General features: G+C 35.2%; 1 protein-coding gene across 1 annotated transcript; it reads right to left on the reverse strand.

Moving 5' to 3' along the window:
• Positions 1–222: 222 nt before the first annotated feature.
• Positions 223–24,930, reverse strand: Mns1 (meiosis specific nuclear structural 1). The gene is made up of 10 exons (XM_010641282.3): positions 24,822–24,930; positions 23,980–24,201; positions 17,024–17,151; positions 11,353–11,455; positions 8,607–8,836; positions 7,822–8,038; positions 7,615–7,722; positions 5,111–5,368; positions 2,049–2,174; positions 223–422 (listed from the first exon to the last, which is right to left on the reverse strand). The coding sequence occupies exons 1-10, from the start codon at positions 24,822–24,824 to the stop codon at positions 330–332; spliced, it is 1,488 nt and encodes a 495-aa protein (XP_010639584.1). The 5' UTR covers positions 24,825–24,930; the 3' UTR covers positions 223–329.
• Positions 24,931–25,181: the final 251 nt, after the last annotated feature.

Below are 25,181 nucleotides of genomic sequence, written 5' to 3' on the forward strand. Positions count from 1 at the left end.
AAAAGTCTCTAAACAGTCAAAGAGATACTGAAAAGTAGCCTCCTGGGTTTGGCCTACACTTTTTCATAGAGTGTTAAAACATGAGGTAGTGTTAAGGAATCCAGATCTTCAATTATCAGTACAATAATGAAAAAATCAATTTTGCAGTTAAAGACGTTAAGCCGTTTAATTTTTATCTGATAATTTTTTATAAATTATGAAATAAAGGATGTTTTAGAAAATTTGGATAAGACAATGGATCCCTACCATCAATAAACTGTAAAACCAAAGTTAACACTGACACCTAGTGGTTACATACAAAAGAACACAAGTTTTACCAAATCTTGCCATCACTTCTTTTCACAAATTTCACTCCTTTTCTCATACACTTTCCTAAACTCTTCACCAAGCATATCAACATCATCTTCTGTTTTAAATACTCCCTACAAGAAAAATAAAATTTTATGGGTTACTTCTGAATGCCAGACTATTTCACTAAATGCTTTTGAGACTAACAAATACACAGATGTACAATAATAAAATCATCCAAGATAATGAAATCTGTTCAACTGCTTTATGAAACTTTTAAATAAAAACCAGTATTTTCCAAAAATTATCAGATCCAGGGTAGGAACTTGTGTTAGGAATGTGAGCTTTTCTACTTTACAACTGTAAATAAATACTACTGTTTGGATTGCCTGGAAGGAAGGGAATTAAATCTATTTTGTACTCGTCTTTTAAAATAGCTCTATAATATGACATGAAGAAGGTGAGGGGTGAAGAGACTGAGCTTTAGTGGATGCACACATGGATTTGTTGCTCAGTTGTATAGCTAATCAACAAATGTTCAACGTGGCAGCGAAGAATCCAGGTTTGGAGCTAAACTATTTAAACAAGCCCTTTGAAAAATTTTACTCTGCTTTTTATTTTTCTCTTCCTCCACAGAATAGAGCAAAAGGCTTTTTAAAACAAAGTTAAATGTAACATTTATCTTGAAAGCTGTATGATTTAAAGGAACTTAAGGGTTATTTGGGGCCACTGAATAAAGGGCTATCAGGTTTAACAGCTCCTCTTCCTACCTCCACAGTAGTTTTCCCCACAAAAAAAAAATGCTGAAACCAAGGATTCTCCTAGAATTTATAAACTATTTTATGAGACTTGTCAATTAGACAAAGATTAATATATTATTATTTATTAATTCTATCCAATTAGATTGTAAAGTCCCAAGAGTTTTCAAATTCAAAAAGCTAAATGGCACGATTTCTACATTTGAATGATGATAACTTTATTTACATGAGTCTAGATGATTATGCGACTGTGAAACTCATTAAGAGGCATAATGTATGTCAGATAAACGTGCATTCACTAATTTTTGGAATTATAGTCCAGTCTTGGATTGAGAATAACTAGGTCTATGAGTGTTCTGCAAGATGAGCAAACATTTCTAAGACATTTTAACTTGATAAATGAGTGATGTCTTGCAATACCAGTGGTACTTCAGGCTGAATGTGACATGATCACAACTGGTTCATATCTCTCTCTCTTGCTACTTTTATATACAAATGCTTTGGATCATGAGCAGAATGAATCGCTTTCACAAGCCAACATTTTACTAAGTACTTTTGGAAAGTGAGGCTGCCTAGTATGGAGGCATAACCTTGTAATAAAGAGCGTAACTCCTCAGATTCAGTTCAAGCATGAACCACTCATTGGTGTTACAACTCACAATGTTTTCATGCAGCTGTTACCTTTGCTATACAAAGTATAGTGGTTGTTCTAGGGTAGCTTATTTTTAGATCTATGCTGAAAGGGGAGAAAAGAATCTCTAAAATATAAACATAATACATCAATATAATATAAACTCCCTATCTCAATGTGTCAAGACCAACTCTCTTATTTTAGAGATGTTCACATGGGCCCAGCAAGGTTTAAAGACTTAGCCAAGATCCCGCTGCACTCATAACAGAGCAAGAGGTGTGTGTCGATAAGACCCTCTAGTATCCTAATGTCTTGTACTTTCCACTATTCAGGGTCATGGAGATTACACCTTGAGATAAAATTTCACTTACTTTAGGGAGATGTCCTAGTAATTTTGTAGCATGTTCTTTGAGAAGTTTTAGCCTTTCCTCTTCAATAATGGCATTGATACACCCTTGTCTTCTTTGCTGCAATTGCCATTCTTCAAGTTCACGTTGCTGGAAATAGAAATCAGATTTTATTGACGGTCACAAAATACATAAACCTTTCAGGGAAGTGTTCAAATAAAACTTTTATAGTGAATTACAGTATAAAATTGATGATTTGTGACATTAAGCTCAAAAGATATTAGTGTATATATATATATATATGTATATTTTATACTATATGTATACATATATCTATCCCTTACTATTACTGCTTTAGTTGTAAAAACAATAGTTATGGCTATAATTTTTAAGGTGCTTTACAGATATTAACTCCCTTAGGTGCTAGAGTTAGATCATGATTTGTTTAAATCAAGATTAAGAAACAGATTTTTATCCAGTGAGAGTACACTGCGGTTTAAGCAGGAAAAAGGAATGACGAAATTAAAAAAACAAAACACTGTAACTTGTAGTACAGTTACAAGGGTACCAGTTAGAAGACACTTTCAGTAGTTGATGAGAATTCTACTGAATGTCTGAGCAAAGTTACGAAGAAGAGAAGCCAGATGTAAGAGATTACTGAAGAATCAGTACCATTTGATGGCTGACTGAAAATCTTTCTGTGAGAAAGAGGAAAACTTCAGGAATGATTCCAGGATGATGGATCTGGTGATTAGGCGGTTATATTCTTTAACCAAGATTCAGGATACAAGAATTAGAAAACATTTGTCTGATTATGTTCACCTCTAGATACCTCCCAAAATCCCTCAATTATATCTATATCAAACTATATCTATATTTTCATATGCTACTTAACTCCAGATACAAATTTCTAAGGAAATGTAGTGTAAACTTTACTCTTCTATTTGCCTTCTCAAGATATTTTCAACTTGCATTTCTATTTTAAACTCAACATTCCTAAACCAGAAGTTGCTGTATCTTTTAACTCCAACTCAAAATATACTGTAACAGCACTTGTGTTCCTTATATTTGAAACCTGAGTAATTTTGACTCCTTCTTTCACCCTCCCTTATATGAGAAATAAGAATCATACAATTCTTATCTCTTTCTCCTTTGAAAATAAATTATTTTCTTTTTCTTTCCTCCTATTACTGTTTTTATTGCCGACTGTAGGTCATCACCTCACTCTTAAATCACTATGTTACATTGACTACCGCAGAGTCCACTTCCGTGTTCTCTCTAATCCTCTGCCTATCATTCCAGTTTCTCAGTGACGAGTGCTGCCACGTGCTCCCAATGTAGACTAGCCTTCACCTGTCTCCTTTTATATATTCCCAGTAAACCCACAGAGCTTGTCGTAACTGTATTGCACAACTAGGAAATTCTATCAGTGTTTACAATGCACATTTTAAAACGTATTCTTAGCATATCTTGGAGTTTTATATGTAATGCAGTCCACTGGACATCCATTTATACCTATTTTTGGCACTAGATCAGAAGTTACCAGACATTTGTTTTGGTTATCTTCCTAACACATACAAAAATATCTAGCGAATCAGAATCTGCTGATTATAAAAACAGCCTATTTTAGTCCACTTGTGAAGAAAAAGGTCAGCATTCTGATATAAATTTACTGACCCCAGCCCTGCTACCTATTTACCATGAACTCTGGACAATAAACATAGTTTCTCTATGCCTTATCTTCCATATCTTTAAAATAAGATGGTAACAGCACCTAATTCAACGGGTTAAAAGTTTTTAAAAAGTTGTTCCTTTGTTTATAATGATTAGAATTATTGTTAAGTGTTCAATAAAGGTTATTGTTGCTACCATTTCTATTGTGTTTTTTTTTACCATATGCCTAAAAATGCTACTTCTTGTATTTAAAGCTCTCTATCTTTTCAAAGCACTTTCATATGATCTCATTTGGTTTTTAACACAACCTAGAGTCACAGGTTATATAAATATTACTTTGGTTTTATCAATGAAACAGAAATAGGTAAATCAGTGTCCCAAGTCACAAAGCTAGTTCTCTCTCTGGCTCTGAAATCCACATTTCCAAATAGAAATCTTAGTCTTTGACCTCAAAATCAATAAGATAAATAGAATTATTCATCCTCTGAAAGTCTACTTTTCCTTCTACATACTCTTCTTTCAGGACATCACCTACTCATTAAAGATTAAAGGAGCAGTGTTATCAATTGGTAGCAGTAGCCTTACGTCTTCTCTCACTTCTCCAGATGTAACTGTACACCAAGTACTATCAATTCTATATCATTAACATCGCTCAGGTGGGTCCCTTGTACACATGAATGGGTTTCACCTCTTACCACTGCGATGTAATAGCTTCCTACTGGTCTCCCCGTCTCCTTTCTGACTCCTTTATATTTTATTTTAATGTTACTACTTCACTCATCTTCCAAAAAGCAGATCTTAGCATATAGTTTTCCTAACTCTTCTGTGGCTCTCCCTGGACAAAGTCCACCTTCTTAAAATAGCACTTAGAGAATTCATGCTGACACATACCAACACATTCATATCTGTGTAATTATAATCACTTGCACAACATATCTTTATAATTAACTTTTATATCTGTTCTTAGCCAAGAACATAAATGCACAGATGACATATGGACCTAGTTGTATTTGCCTTTATGTTCTCAACATCAACCAGTTTAACACATAAAAAGCATCCATAAGCAGATTTTATTATTTATTTATTTATTGGTTTTTTTGAGACAGGGTCTCACTATGTAGTTGAGACTGCCCTAGAACTCACTATGTAGTCCAGGCTGGTCTTGAACTCACAGTGATCCTCCTGCCTTAGCCTCCCAGGTGCTGGGATTACTGGCATGAGCCACCACACCTGGCTGCACAAGTAGATTTTAGATGCTATCATAAATGCTTAGTCAGAAAATTTATATATCATGTGATTGGTAAACAGATAGCTAACACTGTCTGACACACAAAATTTCTCCATAAATATTCAGCAGAAGAATGGATGAGCTGGTTACTGTCCAGTGATGACTCAAAAACATTTTCTTTTACCTTGTCTGCAAGGAACTGGTTACGACGCTCTTCAATAAGTTTTTCCACAGCCTTTCTATGTTCTAATTGCTTCATTCTTTGTTTCTGAGCATTCATTAATTCTATCCGATCATCTTCAGCAAGTTTAGCCAGCATAGTTTTTCTAAATATTTCCTCTTCTTCTTTTGCAGCCTGTTGTACTAGTTCTTTCAAGGCCATTTGTTCCTCAAAATCTTGCTTCATTTCTTTTTGCTTTCTTAATTTGTCTTCTGCTTCTTCCTAAACAACAATATAGATAAAAGTCAATTTAGTAACCATTTTTTTGCAACCAGTTTATAAAGAAACAGTGAGGCCATTTGGTTAAGCTTGATATTCCAAAGTGCAAAAATACAGACTAAAAACTTATACTTTTTCATAACCATTTGTCCTACCCTTTTAAAACTATTTGGATACAGCAACTGTTCTTTTAGATTGCCTTGTATTACTTATTTTTAAATTTTTAATTTATATATATTTACTCATAATTAACATGAAATTATGCTGGAAAAAGGAAATATGAAAACATTTTGTACACCTGGTTTTATTCATGTGTCATCTGTGGTACTTGAATTAATTGTGAATCATTCTAGAATCTTGCATGAAAGACTTGTCCAAAGCAGTATTTTTAGTTTCCAACTTCCTTCCTTTATGAACTCAAAACCAACTACCCAATGTTTAGTCATCTTATACCATTACTATTCTCCAAAATTCAATGAAATTTAAATAATCCAGCAATAACAATTAGTTCTTCAGGGAACTCAAATTTACTTGAAGCAGTTAAAATTGTCTCCTGCAAGCTTTACTTTCTGAACACTTGGGAAAATTTAAAACATACAAAAAAATTAAGAATGTGCAGTAATCATCCACTTACCTAACACATAACTTCTACTAATTGCATTTTTACTATTCTTAGTTTATTATCTATCGATTCAATTAAGACTGAAGTATATTCTAAATCCTTGTCTTTTCTAATAGAACCACGTTCTAACACAAGCTTCAGGCATGTCCCTATTCTCAAGGCATCCAAAATACGCCTTCATACTTGTACGGCTTAGGGTTCTTACAGATAATGTCGACTCGGGGATTTACTACAGGCCTTTTGGTGCATAAAGAACTCCCTGGAGGGCCAAGATGCCACAGTTCTCTTTCATTATTTAAACCCCATGAAGGCAATGCTACCAGCACAACCCTGAAAGAACAGGTGTTCCTATTTGTGGCTACCATTTTATTTTGCTCACTGGTATCTTCAAACCTGCAAGGGGGAAAGACAACTGTTGGAGATAACACAAGTCGTATGAAGAACATTAGCTAAGAGAAGAAAGTGTAGTTCTGACTGTATAATAAATCCCCAACTTACAAACATTCAAGTTGCAAACTTTTCCAGGTGTACATATAAGACTCTCTTGTCATACGTAGGAACAAATCCATGTTGTTAATATTCTCCTGGACCATCACTGGTGTTTGTAAGCTGGGGACTTAATGTACAGTCTTTATAATATGGGCAGGAATGGGTGAGAGTGCTAGCTATTCACCTTTTGCTCCACTGAGTATTCATTCTCTTCTTCATTATCCTCTAACAAGTCCTATGCCCTCCACAAAGTCTCCTCCAAACAGATTAATATTCACCTTTCTTTCTGGCCTCTTAGCTATTTAGTTTCTCCATCTCTTAATTTTATTTCATCTATACTTGCCTTATCTCCTCACTGAAAATAAATTCCTAGAGGACATATCCTTTTTAAAAGATATAATATTTAAGAATTTTGAAGGCACCATTTCATACTGATTTCTAATTAATTGCCCTGTAGTAAGAAAACCTATTTGGTGTGGATTTAAAGCCTTGAAAATTACTTTCCATCTAGGATGTGATCCGTCTTTGTGAATGTTACAAGTGTACTTGAATACAATTTCTAGTTTGCAGTTCTTAGGTTGAGTAATCTCAAAATGTCAAGTCAAATTTGTTTACACTCATGCTCAGTACTAAAGCCTATGGTTCCGACCACTTGGTCTATATTAATGACAAAAAAAAAGTATCAAAATCTACAACTCTGATTCTGGATTTGTCTATTTCTCCTTTTATCCTGTTGTTTCATGCTGAAGCTTTACTATTTAGGACTTTTACATTCACCAGGTGAATTTATTCTGATAAAACAATGTCTTAAAATCGACATTGTCTTATTAACTCAGCTACTTCAACTTGTTTTAGAGCTCACATGGAGTGTCTGTCTTCTTTTCGCTGTTACACTATGTGTCTTCATATTCACATTGTGTTAATGTATTCAACACAGCTGTATCACGCCTTTTATGATGGAGCTTGTAAACTGCTTCCTGAGTCTAGCTCGAAAATGTCTCTCTTAACTTGTTGTTTATACCGTCTTACATAGGATGTAACCAGCAAAATGGTTGTGTTTACATCTATCTTTCTACTGCTCTGTCTCAAAACCATATGCTTTTCTATATTAATTGTTCTTTCAGCTTCTGAAACTTACTTTTATTTTCCTCTTATAGACTTCAGCTGCTTCTTCCTGATATAATTCTTGTCGCACTTGTTCCAAATCTTCACGCTGTCGCAGAATTTCTTCCAGTTTCTGGATCAGCTGTTAAATTTTTAAAAAACAAAATATTTATAGGACCCAAATTTTATTTTTAGAGTATTTTTAGAATTTTACGTGTTAAAGAAGTGCTTCTTTTAATACCTCATTTTGAAGCTGCAGCCTTTTTCCCTCAACTTCTTGAACTTTTGCCATCCTTTCTTCCTCTCTTTGCTGCTGCATACTGGCAAACTCTATGATTTTCCTGTTTTCCTCTTCCATCTCCTCACGTTTCTTTTTTCTCCACAGAGCCTGCTCTTTCTGAAACTCTTCAATGTACTTCCGGGTTGCGTTCATTTTTTCTAACTTTTGTTGCCTTTCTCTACAAAGCAACAATGGATACAGTTTTATAGTAGCACAAATAATAATAAAATAAAGTAATTTCCTTCTGCTGACACTAAGTGGGGGAAAACACCTTTTCTATATACAATTCATTCATTAGTGCAACAAACATTTTGAATGTCTACCATGTGCCACTAAATATAATGTTAGGTATGAATATTCTCTGGGTAAAATACTGCTGTGCCTATTTTCAAACCTACTGATGAGATTTTATGCATTTTCATTTCAGAAAGGCTACAACCTGTTGACATAAGCTTTGCAGCACTCTACACTTAAGCTGTCTACCAAGAAAATTCATCAGAATATATGGTACAGGCCTATTTAAGAAAAGCATTTCAGTCATTCAGTCAATAAGCATTTATTATTAGATAATTTGCTAACAACCATGCTGACAAAGACGAAGAATGCCCTCAATCTATGTGATCAGAACATTTATTGAGCACTTATTATGGGTCAGTCACTGTCCTCTGAGCTTTGCCCCTTTACAACAAACCTATGAACAATGTAAAGGAAATTTTTAGCCGTTTAACAGATTGAGATAAACTTACAGTTGGTCTTCTTCATATATTTTCCTCACAATTTCATCAATCATGAGTTTTTCTTTCAGCAACTGCTCATAAGCTTCCTGCTTTCTTTTCTCTTGCTCTTCAAGTTGTTTCTCTAAGTCAAGGTAGTATTGTGCCTTCTCTTTGTTTCGCTTGTCCTCTAGCGCGTTCTCTTCCTTTATCACTCTCTCATGCTCTTCCATCATGGTTTTGGCTATTTCAGCATCGCGTCTCTGACATTAAAACAAAATTTGTCTTTTCATTTTCAAATTGGAGGCAAGTATGACGATTATTTTAAGTAGACCACCTGGATATTTTAAAGCCTGTCCCATGAGCAGGTATTTTCATCTGTGTAGGTAAAAAGCACAAGTAGATTGCTGTGACCTGAAGGGTATGAAGGACGAGTGGGACGCGAGAGGGGAGGCCTTCCTATTCCTTTGAGAAGCTCTCTCACAGGGCAGTGCCCGATAAGGATAATTAATAAATCCACATTGGAAAACAAGAAGTGAAATTATAAGTACTTTATAAGTAACTCAAAGTTGTCATCATGTTTTTCCTCTATAAGTTGAGCTTGGCAATTTTCATAGGTTTTAGCTTGAGTGTTTATCCCTTGCTATTTGGTATGAAGATGGTACGAGCTCTTTCACACAAGTCTGGTATTAAATGACCATGAGCAACTCAAGTTTTTTTCCAGCCAAAACTTTCTTTCCTGCCATGAGACTTTGAGTGTCCCCGCTTCTCAGTTATTAAGGGCCCTGTGCAATCACTTTAACTCAAAAGGCCCACATCTCTTACTGTGTCTATTTCCCACAATCTAATTCACTCACTCAGTACTGTTCCTGCTGAGTCAAGAGACAAACCTTTTCTTGGCTGGGTTAAGCTTTTTATCCTGAGTGTTTTTAAATAATTTAACAAAATAAGTTTTAAATGGAACAAATGAGCAATTTTTAAAATTTGCCTTTATGACCACATCCCAAATACAGGAATAGTTTTTCAGCATCAAATATAAAGAAGAAATAGGTTAAAATATTAATTGGTGAATGTCATTCCTGATATAACTGATCCCTATAAAATATATCCTGCTAATATGACTTAACCAAAATTTTCTCTTTTTTTTTGCACGTTGCACTGTTCTTTCTTAAAATATATATATGAAGTGACAAAACTTTTATATTTGTATAACTGCCTACTTATAGAAATGCAATATCACTTTACAAACAAATCAAGGCTCAGAAAAATTCAGCCAAACTGGTACCTAGATATCCTGAGGCCTAGGATTATACAGCTTTAATTTTGTGGGTCATTTTTGATTTAGAAATATCATCTTAAATTATTTTAGGAGTCAAATTACAATGTCTACAAAGACCCTGAATAACTTCAACTATTAGAAGTGGTAAAACTAAAAACCACTGGATAAATAGGAAATTGTGTACAAGTTTGTTATTAAAAGGATAGAACTACATGGCTTAGGAAATAAAATCTTCCCAGTTTTTCTTCTACCTGCCGCACCTAAAGTTATCATTAGCAGCATGCTATAGGCCCTCCAGACATTTTCCATAGTAACACAAAGGCGCACACACATTAACACATATGTGCCTTTGAAGCCTGTGCCTATTATTAGAAATACTCATTGTACTGCATGGGTTAACTATTATGATACCATCTCTAAATTGGACACATTGTGAACATATGTTTATGTGGATACACAAAATATACACATGTGTATACATACGATTGTCTGGTCTTTGATATAATGAGGCTTAAGGGTTGATGTACACCCTGTAGTTCAGTGTTACCTTAGGAAACACCATTACACATTTACACTGTGTAACACTACAGTGGACATGTGTGAGACTCCTTTGCCCAAGAGCAATCCCTCAAAGCGGCAGTGTATGAGGAGTCAGTAAAGGAGATAAAAACACAGAAAAACCTCAGAAAATGGTTTCTTTTTTAAAACGGGAAAGTTTCCTATGTATGAGGTATCACCGAAACATACAGTGAATGTCTACACTGTCGTTAACTCTCCTCTCACTTCCAATATGCTTATCCCATTGTTCGTGCTACTTTCTGAAGTGGTTCTGGAAGTCCTCTTTAGTTTTTGCAATGTTTGATAGAGAACACAGTGAATGTTGCTGCCAAGTATCATCCGATGGGAAGGCAGGTTTGTAAAAACATTACCATGTGTCTTCATCCGCTTCACTGACCAGATCCCGGCACCATGCAACTTCTGGCACTTCCCAAAGTCAAAATGACCAAGGCAAGTAAACACTTTGAACTGATTCAGGAAACTGAGGTAGCCACAAGAATGTAGTTAAACATACTCATGAAAAAGGACTTTAACGTTTTAAAATTTAAATATTCATCATATTTTTCAAGTATGCCTCATGAAATTATCATTATAAAATGCTTTAAAAATTAAAAAATAATAGCATTCTAAAATATAACACTACTTGCTAACAATTTACACTACACTGTTTTGTCAGAGAATAACTAGATAGAGGCCATAAAGAACGCCGGGATTTATGCGTCCTCTAAAAAGCTTTAATATTAAGTTGAGCAGGGTTTCATTTGACTTCACTGAAGATTTTCCACACCCTCAGGATCTAAAATGTGTACAAGTATTTGGGAAATCTAGCAGTGTAAATTCTTTATAGACTGTAACAATGTTAAAAAAAAAACACCTGCTTTAAAAAATTTTTCTAAATGAACCTCGAGACATAAAAAACACAATGACCAGAAACAGTATTACCATTTGCTCATATTTAATGGCATCCTTTTCAGCGATCTGGGCTGCCCTCTCTTTATTCATGTAAGCGACTCTTAATTTCTTCTCTAATTCTCTGAGCTCAATACTGTGGGGGGAAAAAGACACATTTAAATTTGAAGCTCATAAGAAAAGTAAAATTCCCAGAAAACTGAATTCCTTCTATATTTTTAATTTTTTCAAATAGTACACAACTGTTACCACTTTAGATCCACAGAAGAAATAACTTAGTTCATAACATTTAATGGATACCTTGGGACATTATGGGCTTAAATCTTCCAGTTGAGAAGGACTGTCATTCTATTATATTCATCTATTTGTTTATAACAATGGCACACTATTTTAACTCATATAAATTATAACAGGTCTTTATATCCTGGAAAAATTGCCTCCAATTCTGGTCTTAAAAAATAAATAAATAAAGAGGGCCGAGGATTTAGCTCAGTGGTTCCACTGCCTGCCTCACAAGCACAAGGTCCTGAGTTCGATCCCGGTTCTTGGGGGGGTCAATTCTCAGTACTTGCATTTCCATTTCTACTTTGTCAAACTTCACAATAAACAAAACTGGCAGGGATTCTGATTAAGATTGCACTGAATTCATAAATCAGTTTGGAACATACTGATATCTGCACTGAGTCTTCCATTCCTTAAACATGGTATCCTACTTATTTAGGTTTTTTTGAAGTCTATAAATATTGGTTTATATTTGTGGATTTTGTCTGTTTTGCAAAGCTGGAAATCCAACCCAGGCATCCTTGGCAAGCACTTTATATCTGGGCTACATTCCAGACCCTAGTGTTTTGTTTTGATATAGTAATGTATATCTTTCATTACTCATTTGTTTTTATGTTCTTGGACAGATTGTAATTTCTCAGATTTCATTTTCTAATTGTTGCTGCTTTACAGAAAATAATGTTTATATAATAACTTCACATCTAACATCAACTTAGCATTAATTCTAATTGATCTATAAATTCCTTTTAATTTTCTACAATCAAAGCATTGGTGAATAAAATTTTATTCCTTCATTGTCTATCATAACACCTTTTGTTTCTTTTGTCTTATTGTGCTGGTTAATATGTACAATACAGTGATTAACAGAAGTTTTGTTGTGTTGTTGTTTGCTTTTTTTAGAGCAAGTATCTCTGTCTTCTGTCAGAGGGAAAGTGTTTTACATTTTGCCACTAAGTATGCTGTTTCCTAAGTTACCTTTTATTCTTAGTTTGTTAAACTTTGTTTTAATCATAGTGATATTGATTCATATCCCCTTTTTCTGTTTATATGATTGTGTTAACAGATGAGCTACATTTACTTGTTTTTAATGTTAAACCAAATTGACATTCCTGAAATAAATTAAATATGGTCAGGATGTGTAATCTTTCTTATATGCAACTGGATTTGATATTAACTGATACAATATTTCAGATCATAACTGCAGAATTATGTAAAATTGGTGCTGCTTCTTCCCAAATATTTAAAATTCATCTACACCTATAGGTTTCTTGGCAGACAAGATATAGATTCAGTGCCTTTAAAATATATAGGAATAGTTAGGTTTCTATTTCTACTTGTTTTCCTGAATATTCCACTAGTACTTCTTGTTCTGTTTCTTCTTGTTTGGTAAAATGTGCTATCCAGCAATTTATTTCACTTCATTTTTCAAACATCTGGATAAATTGTTCACCGAATTCTGCTGCAATCTATTAAATGTGTCTATGACCTATACTGCTATCCCACTACCTAAAACTGGTTTTCATTCTCTTTTATTCTTTATCATTCTTGCCAAGAAGTTATCAATTTTATTAGCCTTTTAAAAGGCATAATTCTTGGCTTTTTAAAACTCTATTGTATGATTGTACTCTAACTCATTTATTTCCACTTTTGTCTTTATCTTTGCTCTCCTCCTACATTCTTTCTGTAATCATTTCAGAAGGGAATTTACTGATTATTTCCTAATTCCAACTAGTGCATTTTCTAATGTCATTTCAGATTAAAAATTACCCTACAGAAATAACTTCAGCTACATCCTGAAAGATCTGGGGTTGCTCTTTTTTAATCCTCTAACTTATTTAGTGTGAAAAATACATATAATGGGAAATTTTCAATTTTAACCATTTCAACTATAACGCTCACTGGTGTTGGGCTGGGGATTTAGCTCAGTGGTTCCGCCGCTTGCCTTGCAAGTGCAAGGACCTGAGTTTGATCCCCAGTACAAAAAAAAAAAAAATTAATTATCTGGTGTTAATTACACCCACAATGTTCTGTAACCATCAACAATATTTCCAATACAAACTGAAAAGACAGACTTTTTAAGACAGATTCTCAAATCTGCTATGTTAACTGTCTTCTGCACAGGCTCCTTTTGGAGTCATCATTTTTTAATTTTGACATTTACTGCTCTATATAATTAATTTGTTAATTATGTATTCTTTTTCACATTTTTATGATAGAAACTACAGCAGGTTCTTTGTTTCAATTCTGTTGAAATGGGTCCATTATTTACCACACAATGAGAAAGACTCTCGACCACTGCAACTTTATTCACGCTCTATTTCACTTTTGTCATTTTTTAACTCTCTACATATTTTAAATTTAAAAAGGTTATATTAGAAGTTTTGTACATGCAAATTCCCTTAAGTTTACTTAACATTTACCTCCTGTTGTTCTGAAATTGGACTTAGGATAGTTTTTTCTTCTTCTACCTAAAGAATTTAAGTATTTCTTTTAATGCAGGATTCTTAGTGATCAATCCTGTTTTTATCAAAAATGTTATTTTGTGTTGTGTTTTAATCCATCTCATCTACTTTTTATGGATTAACAGTTTATCGCTCTGAAACATAAAGAATTGGTCATAGCATTAATAAAAGAAAACAGTCCTTTTTTTTTTTAGCTGTTTTGGCTGAATTTAAGTACAAATCATATATGGAGTATTTGTTTTTGCTTCCACAAAGTTGTGTTTAGCTATTATAATAAATATATGGTAATAAACATAAACAATATAACTATGAATTCTTCATTAATTATAATACAAAGTTAGTTGGTTATACAATTAATTATAATATCGATTGCTGGCATCATTAAATAATAGAATTCCTTAAAATAAGTAGTTTCCCAGCTCCAGTTAAAAGCAGTGACTGGCTTTAAGTATTTTCTTAGGTTATAAAATTGTGTTCAAAATAGATAACTCATAACTTCTGAACTTCAAGAAGTATTTTCAAAAATAAAGATTTGAAAAATGTATTCTACATTTTAAAAATTAATTCTTTTTAAATTTAAGGTGTGTAAACTTAACATTATAGGATACATTTTAAATATCAGAGCAAACAATTTCTTGAATTTAGACCTGCCAATTTGTAGATGAATATACCAATTGAAAAAACAGTCAATTTCTGCATGCAATACAAAACATTAGCATGGCTTATGCACAAAATTTATAAAATCCTGGCAATTTTGACACTGCAGAGAGGCAGTGAATTATTCTTGAAATACTACTAAGACTACTAAAATGAGTCATTTTTGCCTTAAATTTAAAGAAAATTTTAAGTTTAGAATTTTGCATGGGCTGTAATTTTCTTTCAGCTCTTTAGATCTACTATCTTTTTTTTTTAAACAGGGTCTTACTATGTATTCCAGGGTGGCTGATTCACTTCATAGCTAAGGCTAGCCTCCAACTCATGGTAATCCTTCTGACTCAGCCTTCTGAGTGCTGGGATGACAGATGTGCACCACCAGAACCTACTACCTCCAATTTCTACTGCTCCTGTTCAAAATTCATATTCCTTAATGTTGTTTCTTTGAAACTAATACACTTTTTTTCTGGCTGCTTTATTGTATTTATGATTTTTAAAAATAAAACTGGATTTTATAAACTTGGGTTTTAGAAGTTTGATAAGGATGAGTTTAGGTGGAGTTTTCATTATTTATTGACTTTTATACCTATGGCTTTATGTCTTTTATCATTTTCAGAAAATTCTTGGTCAGTATCTCGATAAATAATGCTCTGCATCACTCTCTTTCACCTCTACTACCAGGACAAAAATTACCTTATGTAAATCTGTTAATAGTTTCCACCAGAGCCCATTATCTCTTTTAAGTTCTCATCTGTATTTTTCCACCCCTGCTTTCTGTACTTTACCCTCACCTATCACAAAATATCTATTCACCTACATCTTATCTCATAAAACAAATCAGATTACAGGATAATATATACCAATGTGAAGAAATCTTACACGTACGGCTTGAAGAAAACTATTAAGCATGTTAGCCATGTGTTTATCGGTCAATCGCTGCCTCACATAACTCAGCCATACTCTTAGAATTAGCAGAAACCTCCAGGAGAAATGCAGCCACCAATGCCAAGCTCATCGCGCTAGTTTCCTTCCCGTCCCAGTTCTTATTTTTCCTGTTTTCTTCCGACTTTCTGTCTTCAGAAGGAACACTTAGATGAATCAGTCTGCAGTGCTCTAAGTGGAAATTCTTCTATTTAATTCATCTTCAGTGATTAGGCAAACAAGTGAAGAAACATTTATTTCATCTTCAGATTATATAAAACCACGAGTAACAGCTAATAATTGGATAATTAAGAGTCCAAAAGGATAGTCTGAGACCACAACAATATGGTAGTAGTAGTTTTATTTTAGTAGTAGTTTTATTTTTCTAAGGATAATTGCTTTAAGAATCTGATTAAAGTTGTAGACCTAGAAGAATACAGTGGGTGTATTGACTAAATGTATACAATGAAACTCCAAACCCCTGAAGCTCATCCATGGTCCTACAATGTTCTATAGAAGTTCTACTCAATTAAAACAAGGTAGAACAATTACTAAAGTCAATTTTCAACATATTGAACTGTACAAATACAGGACGGGCACTTACTTGGTCCTAAGTGTGGACCAACAGTGCGACGTGGCTGTCCCTGGGAAGTAATTCAGTCTTGAGTACTGTCTTAGTTTCTTTCTCATTGCTGGGACAAAATATCTGACATCCACAAGCTAGAGGAGGAAAAGTTTGTTTCAACTCCCAGTCTGTAGAGGTTTCACTCCATTATCAGCTGGCCCAAGGCAGGGCAGCATGGCACAGGGGCATTGCAGAAGAAATAAAGTGCATGGCAAGGCAGGCAGAAAGCAGCAAAAACAGACTCCCATCCCTTTTATCTCATCCAAACTACAAAACTTTTGAGTGGTGTCACCCTACTCAGGAGGGCCTTCTCATTATCCACACCCAGAACTATGCTTAACCAGTCAGTGGACTAATTTAATAGCACACACCCTTATTTCCAGTATCACACACCTAGACCCAGCCAACTCTGAAAAGCCCCATCTATGAGTGCCTGAGGCCTCAGGGGGCACATCTAGATACAAGCCACACAGATAGCATTAATAAACATGTTCCAGGGTCCCATGAGTCTACTTTTTATAGTAAATGTAAAAATTTATGCTTAAGGGAGAGGGCAGAAGGGACTGATATTTAATTTTCACTGTAAATATTTTTGCTACTATGAATGCAACTTATTTTCTCAAATGAATATTTCTGGACTAAAGCCAGCATTTCCAAGTAAAGTATTATGTAATAACATAAACAAAGAGATTTTTATTTTCATGTATTAAGGATTTATTGATAAATACTAAATAAACAAAAATAGTAGAAAATAAGATACCTGTTTTCTCTCACTTGCTGCCTCATCTTTTCATCCTTTAGCTTTTCATGCTTTAGTTTTGCCAGTTCCACAGCCAATTTTTCTTCCTGTTCAAGTTGGCGTTCCCGTAATCTCTTGTTTTCTTCTGCCTGAACGAAGAACATAACTTAGTTATTTTTCCCCCCAAAGTCAGACTTTTCTCTGTCAATGTTTGGATTTGTTTTATAACAAGAAACTAAACACTTTAAGAGCAAATGTCAACTGTTCAACTATTTTTCAATACAAAATATTATTTCAACAAATATCTTGTCAAATATTTTATCATGATAAAAATTTCAAGTATCACCAACATTAAGACAATGTTAAAATAAATGCTCCCCAATCACTGGTCCTTTTACTGTTTTCCTAGTTCTGTCTTCCCAGAATATCATACTGCTGGGATTATACAGAATGTAGCCTTTTCCAAGTGACTCTTTCACTTAGTAATATGCATTTAATGTTCCATCATGGCCTGATATCTTATTTCTTTAGTCCTGAACTGTCAGATCCACATTGTCTAGGAAAGGCGCAATTTATTCCAGAAGATTCTCTTCATTTATTTTTTTGATTCTTCCGTGGCTGCCCAAAATGCCTTGCAGCTGGCCACAGCTATGGTGGATGCCCCATGGCCACTTTAGGAGCTTCAGCAGCTGCAGACTTCAATCACAGGTCTACTACAGATGACCTCAACCTACAGGCTCTCTGGATGACTTTACCTCTCTGTAGCCATCTTCAGCTGATGAGAAGCACCACCTACTCATGACTAAACAGAAAGTCTGATCCTGCATATGGAAAAGCCCTCCTACTTCTGCTAGATAAGCAATTTTCCCCATAACCCCATTGAGTCATTCCATGCACTAGTACCTCTTATGCTGCACAGAAAGTCCTAATAAAGTATCTTTTACACAGCATATTGTTTTCTCCATTCATGCTTTCAATCTCAAGGAGAGCAAGCTGAGTATACTAACAATCGGAACGCCAAACCAAAAGCAGCCAGGAGCGGAGGCTGGGAACTCTGAAGGTAGACAGCAGACAGAGAACAATGGAAAACAACAGAGACTTGCCTGGAGCTGCCATCTTTGATGGCCAGAGGAGTCTCTCAGGCCTACCCATAGCTGCTGGATCCAAGTGGCAAGCAAAACTACTAAGCCAAAGAAATGACAGCCACTGGCCTTGGAGATGAGAGCTGTCAATACTAAAAGAACTGCACTTTGTTTATTCATGATTTTTCTTTGCACTGAGCAAAAGAACTTTTAGGCAATCAGTGACAGATGTAAGTTTATCAAGACATCTTGACTGTTTCCAAGTTTTGGTATTTACAGATAAAACAACCTATAGCTACCATGTGTTATAAATATTATGTATTTGAATATATGCCATAGATACATGAAATATGATCAAAGTATACACTGAATGTTTAATTTTTTTTAAAAAGAAAGAACTTATTATAGTGTAAGACCAGTGCCATGAATTTCCCTCAAACTGTTTCCCCTTGCTTAAAAAACCCTTATGTTATTGCTGCTTCAAATTTCTGAAAAATTCTGGAAGTTCTCCTTCACGACCATGATCAAAGCAGATAAAGTGTGATAAAAAATACAATGAGTCTTGTTGATGAGTGCCATCCACCAGAAAGATAGGCTCATGAAATCATGATGGTGGTTCTCATCTACCTCATTTACACTCTCTGGTACCATAGGACTTCTGGTTCTTCCTCAGATTGAAACTGCCACAAAAGGTCAACAGTTTGAATCAATTCAGGTCGTCGAAGCAGCCGCAACAGCACACTGAAGACACTTACGAAAGAGATCTTCCAGAACTGCTTCAGAACACGGCAAGAATGATGAAAGAAGTGTTTTCATAGGGCAGGGAATATTCTGGGGGAAACCGATAGCAGTGTGTCCTTTACTGTAATAAATGTTTCAATGTAAACATTCACTGTATTTTAAATTACACCTCATCCATTTTCAACATTCCAGAAGGTTTGTATTACCTCAAAAAGAAACCTATACAGAACTTGTTCATATCACTCCGCATTCCTCTCACCACTTCTTCAACCCCTGGCAATACTAATCTCTTTGTCTTTATAAATTTGCTTGTTCTGGACATTTCATAGATGAAATCATACAATGTGTACCTTTTTATGTATGGCTTCTTTCATGTAGCATAATGTTTACAAGGTCCAACCTCATTATACTATATACCGGTAATTTATTGTTATAGCTTTAGAATATTCTATTGTTTAGACAGAACATATTTTATTTACCTACTCATCAGCTGATTGGCATGTTTCCACTTTTAGGATCTCATAAATAAAACTGCTATGTATATTCATACAAACATTTTTAATATGCTGAGTAATACAGTAACTGTGCTTAACTTTCTCAGGGACTTTTAAACTATTTTCCACAGCCACTATACCAATTTACATTTCCACCAGCAATGTAAAAAGGATCATACTCTCCACATCTTCACCAATAATTATTTTCCATGATTTTATCATTATAGCAATCTTCATGGATTCCAAGTGGCTTCTTGTGGTTTTGCTTTGTATTTTCCTAATAACTAATGATACCGACCATCTTTTCTGTGCTTATTGATAATTTATATATCTTCTTTATAGAAATAGCTGTGGAATCCTTTGGATTTTCTTGTCTTCTTATATATAGGGCATTCTTAAAATGACAAAAGTATAAAAATGTAAGCCAGATTAGTGGTTACTAGCATTACTAATAGAACAGGGGTAGACAGTAAAGAGATGGCTACATTTATATTTTAGTATATGTGCTGCCAAAGTGAGCACTGGCTATTTTATAAAAGGGGAAAAAAGAGATTTTGGGGACAAAAGGGTATTCTGTATCTTGACTGTATCTTGTATATCTGAGATACAATCCTATTATCGACAAGTTGTATAGAACTAAATACACATAAGTAACAAGAGAAGCCTGATCAAGATTAGTCTATTGAATCACTGTTGATATCTTACTTATGATACTATGATTTTATGAAATGTTGCTTTTGGAAAACAATGGATATAGAAAGGACAGGATCTCTCTGCATTATTTTTTACAATTGTGCATGAATCTATAATTATCTTGATTAAAAATTTTAACTAAAAAAGCAAAAAACAAGTGCTGGTGAGGACAAGAAGCAACTGGAATTCTAATTCTTAAATAACATAAACATAAAGTAGTATAGCAGCTTTAGAAAAATGGTCTTATAGTCTCTTGTAAAATGAAACATACATCTACCACATGATGTAGCCATCCTATTTCCAGAAATCTACTCAAGAGAAATGAATATTTATGTCCACACACAGATCTACAATCAACTATATATAGCAGCTTTATTCACACAAAACTGGAAACAACTCAGATAGATTTCCTTCAACCTGTGAATGCATAAACAAATTGTAATATAACCATACCATCCTGCAATTTAAAATACTGATTCATGCAGCAGCACAAAATCTTAAACTTGCTTTGCTAAGTAAATGAGGCCAGACCCAGAAGACTTCATATTATACTATTCTATTCATATGACACTGTAGAAAATGCCAAACTATTAAGACAAAAAGAAATTAATATTTCCCAAGGATTGAGGAATGGCCAACTATAAAGTCACATCATGAAGAGAAGTTGTGTTAGCAGAATTGTTTTGCAAAACACTGATGCTAGAAACAGAAAGCTACACATTTATCAAAATCCATAAAACTGTACATTAAAGAATGAAGTTGGAAACCACCCAGTACATCCATGTTATGCACTGCTATTTAGCAAAAAAATACTTGGATGAATCACCAGGACATCCAATAGTCCCAACAATTTGTATAAAATCTGCAGGGCATTATACTGAGTAAAAAGAAAGTCTACGCAAAAGATCACAGGCATGATTTCATGTGTATGGAACTGCACACACGCTTGTGACTACATAACCCTCTTTAAATGAGAAATTATATAGATGGAGTACCAATTCGTAATTGTTAGGAATAGTGGGAGCTACAAATTCGTCAGTGATTGTTAACATTAATGAGAAAAAATTGAAACAGAAACAGGATATGCGCAGTGTCAAAGTATGTCCTTCAAAATATGTAGTAATTATAAAGTGGAAAATAATAACATTACTGGGGATAATCCTGGTAGATACAATTTTAACCAAGTGATCAAGGTTCATATCAAGAAAAATACATATCAACATCATCTGTCCCAATATGATTTACAAAACAGCAGTAAGATCCCAAATCATTTAAGTCTGAGTTAAATCAGAAGGGAGATTGTCCTGGATAAGCCTAATCAGATGAGGCATAAAAATGACAAAGAGCAGGAAAGTCATTGACCCAAAAGGGCCCAAAGGAAGTGAAGTGCTACATGGCAGGGAATGTCAGTGACCAGTGGGCCATGAGGGCCTTGGCCTTACAACTTCAAAAAAATGAATTCTGCAAACAATTTACACAAGCTTAAGGTGGATCCCAAACTCCAGGTGAAAATGTATACCAGCCAGCACCTTGATTTTAGCCTTCTGAGATCAAGCAGAGAATTCAGTTACACCATGCCTAAATTTCTGGCCTGCAGAAACTGTGTGATAACAAATAGTTTTTTAAGCTGTTGTGTCTGTTGTAACTTATTACACAACAGAAAGCTACTGCAACTGAACCACACTGTTCAAAGTTACTAAGCTTATGAAAGACAGAAAAAAGGAATTCTCTAACTGGAAGACACAAAGATTGGAGGAGATAAAGGAGACATGACAACTAAAAGTAATATATGATCCTGGAAGAGAAAAAAAGACAGGAAAAACTGATGAAATCTGAATTAGACCCTGTTATGGCTTATATCTAAATAGTCCCACAAATTCTCATACACTCATAGGTGGAACTTTTGGGAGGAGACTGGTTCCTGGTGTGTGACACTGGATCATGGGTGTGTGGTACTAGAGTAGTCCACTAGTGGGTGTATAGCTAGGTATGATGTTGGCAGGTGAAGCCAAGTGGGAAGAGGTGGATCACTGTGGATGTGGTCTGGAAGGCTGTATATTCCCCCTTGTCTTAGTTTTCGCATTGCTGAGACAAAATACTCAATACCCAAAGTTAAAGGAGGGAAAGTTTATTTTGGCTCACAGTTTGTAGAAGTTTCATTCCTTAGTTGGCTGGTACCAAGACAGAGGAGCACAGCAGAGGCGCGTTGTAGAGGAGAAACAGAGCAGGCAGAAAGCAGCAAGGCAGCAAGAAGCAACAGCAGTGGAAGTGGCAGCAGTCTCACCCTTTATTCCTTTATTCCTCCTGGGTACTCACCTTTTGGTGGGCCATACCCATACCCAAGGTGGGCCTTCATATTATCCACAGCTAGAACTATGCCAGATTAATCAGTGGTCTAATTTAGTAATCACACATCCTTAATCTTAGCATCACATCCTTAATCCCAGCATGACACACCTTGCATCCAGCCAGTTCCAAAAAGCTCCCACTTTAACTACATGAGGCTTTGGGGGGACATCTAGATACAAGCAGTACACTTCTGGTCCCCAAAAGACTCACAAGCATCTCTTAGTCTATCTCTAAGAGCCCTTTCTAAAAAGTTTCAACCTTTCTAAAGAGTCCAAGTGTGCTTCCAGATGAGACATAATGCCAAGGACAGCATCATCCATGGAGTATTCTTGCCAAAAGAGGTGGACTGCAATCTGATCGTGTCTGTAGGACTAACTTTCACTTAAAGGACGCAAAAGAGAGGTACAAGTAAAAGGGACCATGAGGAAGCAAGCAGATAAATACAGAATGTGGGATATTCAATGAAACAACTAGCCCAGTTTCTTTTAACAGGTTAAAACACGAAGTTCTTAAAATAGCGAATAAAGAAAGGACTACTTTAGATTAAGAAGAACTAAGACATAATAACTAGATATAGCGTTTGAACCTTGTTAGGTCCTGACTAAAACAAACCACTGTCAAAGATTTCTGCCACAATTGCAGAAACTCAAGGAATGGGTGAGATATGACATAATGGTACTCTGTAACTGTGAGAAAACATCCACGTTTTGCCAGATACATACTAAAGCATGCAGGAAAGAGTTGATATGCTATCTGATATTTTCTTTAAAATTAGAGAAAAATAAGAATAAAAAGAAAAGAAAAATTAAATATCTAGGAACTGCTCAGTCAAAAAAAATCATGTCTAAGCTCCTGAACTTGGAAAGAGGGATAGATTCCATTTTTAAAGCCTGCCTTTGCTATCCCCCACACTGTCCCACAAAGTGCTCAATGAATATCAGGCACTCAAATAATGAAATATATGACCACCTTTCTCAAATTCAAGAGAACTCATTTCTTTCATATATCTCCTTGTTTCATCTGTTTTCTTAAAACATTCAGAAATGCCATTGATAAATTACTTCCACATTTCATGATAGCTGAATTCTTCAAGGAGTGTTTCAAAAATAGAAAAAGTAAATTTATACTTAATACATAAGTGCTCATTTTGTACCACTTAATAATATACTTAATTTAAGTAAATTCAAAAAGGCATCCTTCAACTATTGTTCTCAGAAATTTATAAAACAAAATAATTGTACTTAAATGAGTAAAACTGGAAATCAATAATTACAAATTTCACAATTATGTTTAAAAATGCTTATTCTTAAGGCACTATTTTAGGGCTTTATACATATTCATTAAAATAATTCTAAGTAGGAGGTACTATTATTATTTTCCATGTTATAGATGAAGTATACAATGTGAAAGCCAGTTACCCGTAGTTCCACAGGTAAAATATAGCAGTACTAGGATTGGCTGCAAAAAGTCAGCTCTTTACCACTAAACTGGAAGGATTCAAAATGAGGCACCTTTACCTGCTTCTGGTTGCTATCTTCTCAATACCAGTGCTAACTGCTGTCTTTCATCATTGCCAATGAACAAATGATGAAAATTAACAGGGAATTTTAAAACTTACTTTTTGGATGGCTTCTTCCATATCCAACTCAAACTGCTCGTCCTGTAACAATCTGAGGAATCTCTTGTGCTCAACACGTTCATCATTTTTATTCTGCACAATTTGGTTCCTGACTTGACTCTCCACCTTTTTTAGTGCTTCCATGTGCAATTTTTTGCTGTAGTTTTGATCTACTAACTTTTGATGCCTTTCACTAAAGCTCAAAATTCTCCTTTTGGAAGCCTATAATAGAAAAAATCGAAAGTATGCATACTTCAATATTCCGAAGTCTCATTTAAAAATCACACTGATGTCTGTACCAAACGACACAAAAATAGGTTAACAGTTTCGGCTTCAATGTGCCTGATCAATACACTGATGCATCAAACGGATACCAATACTCCTTATTTTATAGAGAAGGCATGAAAAGTAAAAGTACTTAAACAGAAGTACTACTAGCATTCAAAGTCAGGCAGCCGAGATCCACAGACCTCGCTCTTCAGCACCACCAAGAGAATTCATCCCTCCTCTCTCTCCATCCACCACTCCACCCCATGGACACAAAGTCCAGTTCATAAGCTGGTCAGGTTTTCCTACTATAAATCTACTGGTTCAACCGCTGCTCTCTGACTTTTATTTCAATATATCTGTGCCAATGATCTACTGGTAGATTTAATGACGTATCTAAGGAGCGAGTGCAGAAAAAGAAAGGAAGAAAGGAACCGCGGCCAGCGTTCCTAAAAGGACAGCAGACACGTTTCCATCTTCATTCCTACTCTAGGCACTTCGAATCCTTTTTAGAAGCAGGCGAACTATAAACAATAATTAAACACACGTAGTTTTAAGTCCCCCAACTAGCTCACCATCTTGGCTGACAAAAAGGCAGGTTCCTCCACTCAGGTTCCGAAGCACCAGACTTCAACCGCAGTCTCTATTCTCTGTCCCGCCATAAATTCGGTGTTTACGCGGTGTCCTGGCAACAGCCGCCGCCAACCCGCGCAGGACGCTGCTTCCCATTGGACGAGATGAGACCCAATCGGCATCGAGCTTCTTCAGCGCCCAGGAGGGCTACTGCCGTCGGCCTAATGGGCTAGATGGCGCCAAGTTCAAGCTGTGGGAAGCAGTCCTCCGCGGGCCGCTGGTGAGCTGAAGATTTCCCACGGGACGGACAAACTCTTAACTTAGGACCCACATCGAGGCCTGCAGAAACTATTTTCAAATAA

The sequence above is a fragment of the Fukomys damarensis genome, unplaced genomic scaffold, assembly GCF_012274545.1.
Source record: "Fukomys damarensis isolate Sample0158 unplaced genomic scaffold, DMR_v1.0_HiC HiC_scaffold_25, whole genome shotgun sequence".
Classification (NCBI taxonomy): domain Eukaryota; kingdom Metazoa; phylum Chordata; class Mammalia; order Rodentia; family Bathyergidae; genus Fukomys; species Fukomys damarensis.